This window comes from Otolemur garnettii, unplaced genomic scaffold (genome assembly GCF_000181295.1).
Source record: "Otolemur garnettii isolate 467f Iridium unplaced genomic scaffold, OtoGar3 scaffold00018, whole genome shotgun sequence".
Taxonomy (NCBI): domain Eukaryota; kingdom Metazoa; phylum Chordata; class Mammalia; order Primates; family Galagidae; genus Otolemur; species Otolemur garnettii.
This window is the reverse complement of record NW_003852413.1, coordinates 907,979-910,237: the sequence shown is the minus strand read 5'-3', so window position 1 is coordinate 910,237 and position 2,259 is coordinate 907,979. Positions and strand designations below refer to the sequence as shown.

The 2,259-nt window shown below is 41.6% G+C and overlaps 1 protein-coding gene across 1 annotated transcript in view; it reads right to left on the bottom strand.

Annotated features, from left to right (window-relative positions):
- Nucleotides 1-2,259, bottom strand: part of CCDC57 (coiled-coil domain containing 57) — a 136,577-nt gene that overhangs the window by 49,249 nt on the left and 85,069 nt on the right. The window contains exon 16 of the mRNA XM_012802827.2: nt 1,068-1,159. Within this exon, the coding sequence (XP_012658281.1) occupies nt 1,068-1,159 (92 nt within the window). The remainder of the gene's footprint in view (nt 1-1,067; nt 1,160-2,259) is intronic.

Here is a 2,259-nt window from a genome sequence, read left to right as displayed (position 1 = left end):
CTGTCTCAAAAAAAAAAAGAAAGACTGGTGCAATGGCTCATGCCCATAATCCCAGCACTCTTGGGAGATGGAGTTAGGGGGATCACTAGCAGCCAGGAGTTTGAGACCAGACAGAGCTAGAACGAGACCCTGTCTCTAAAAAAATAAATACTAGCCACATTTGTTGTCAGATGCCTATAGTCTCAGCTACTTGGGAGACTGAGGCAGGAGAATCACTTGAGCCCAGGAGTTAGAGATTACTGTGAGCTGTGATAATGTCACTGCACTCCAGCCTGGTGACAGAGCAAGAGTGTGTCTTAGAAAGTACAAAAAAGGAAAAAAAATAGGTTAAAAGTACTTAATACCACTAAAGATATAAGAAATTTCTTATTATAGATGCAATTATTTTACTTATATTGGTAAAGATTTAAAAAATAGTATCCAGATGGGTAAAGCTATAGTAAAATCTATATGTGATATAATTTTATTTTTTTTCAGTATAATAGAAATTTTATTTAGGAAGAACAAAGAGAAAGTTTAGAGCACTTCCAAAGAGAGATGGAAGTGGGTCCCTCTCATGAAGGAGCAGAAATAAGAAAGACCTAATTTGTAATTTTAAAAAATAGGCCTGGCACCTGTAGCACAGTGGTTACGGCCATAGACACTGAGGCTGGCAGGTTTGATCTGGGCCCGGGCCAGCTAAACAACAATGACAACTGCAACAAGAAAAAAAAAATAGTTGAGCATTGTGGCGGGGTCCCTGTAGTCCCAGCTACTTGGGAGGTTAAGGCAAGATAATCACCTAAGCCGAAGAGCTGGAGATTGCTGTGAGCTGTGACACCACAGCACTCTACTCTCACTCTTTTGAGACATAGAGAGATTCTGTCTCAAAAAAAAAAAAAAAAAAAAAAACCCAAACAAAAAAACAGCAGGAAACACATTAAAATGGTACTGGTAATTATGTTTGGGCACTGAAAATTGGAGGCTTTTATATTTGTTGCATTTTGAAGTGACTTTAATGAAAATTTAAGACATGAACAACTGCTAAACAACTGTTGGAATACAGTGCTGAGAGGAAGGAGCAATACCTGAGCTGTAAGGTGGGGCTGTGGCGCTGAGGCCACCATGCCTGGGCTCTGGGCTTCAGGGCTTGGAGGAAGCGGGTGACGCGGTGGTTTCCCTGGAAAGAAGATTAGAGAAACTGTCTGTTCTCTGTGGAGACATCATTTTTGCATTTCTCTTGGGCTAAAAACAAATACTCAAAAATAGCAGTATGTTCCTTTCCAAAAGCAAGGTAACTTCTGTTTTACAGAGAAATGGGAGAGGGATGAACAACCGTGAGCTGTGACATTTCAGTGATATTCACAGACACGCAACACAGTGCCACTGCCATGCACACCTCAGAAGCGAACACATTTATTAACAAACCCAATGACATCGCCTTTCATATAAAATGAGAAGCAAAAGTTTAAGTACATATACTTAAAAATTACGGCTGTAATCAATGCTTTAGTGTTTGTCTCATTGATAAATCACCTGAGCATCAAAGAAGATCCTTTCATCAACTTGTGTAAAGTTACCTAAAGATCTTGGAAATTTAACTTTATTTATTTATTTATTTTTTTGAGACAGAGCCTCAAGCTGTCCCCCTGGATAGAGTGCCGTGGCACCACAGCTCACAGCAACCTCCAACTCCTGGGCTCAAGCTAGTCTCCCACCTCAGACTCTCAAGTAGCTGGGACCACAGGTGCCCGCCACAATGCCCAGCCATTTTTTGGTTGCAGCCGTCATTGTTGTTTGGCAGGCCCGAGCTGGATTTGAACCCACCACCTTAGGTTTATGTGGCTGGTGCCCTAGCCACTTGAGCCACAGGTGCTGAGCCGGAAATTTTAACTTTAATCTGGCATACCTCAAGACATAATTCTAGGCTCCATGCCTGTAGCACAGTGGTTACGGCGCCAGCTATATGCACCAAGGCTGGTGGGTTCAAGCCCAGCCCCGGCCTGCTAAACAATGACAACTACAACCAAAAAATAGCCAGGCATTGTGGCAGTTGCCTGTAGTTCCAGCTACTAGGAAGGCTGAGGCAAGAGAATCGCTTGAGTTTGAGGTTGCTGTGACCTGTGATGCCATAGTACTCTACTGAGGGGGACATAGTGAGACTCTGTTTCAAAGAGAAAAAGAAAAAAAAAGCCCATAATTCTGTATTTATTTATTTGTTTGTTTGTCTGTTTTTCTTTTCTTTTCTTTTCTTTTCTTTTTTTTTTTTTTTTGAGACGG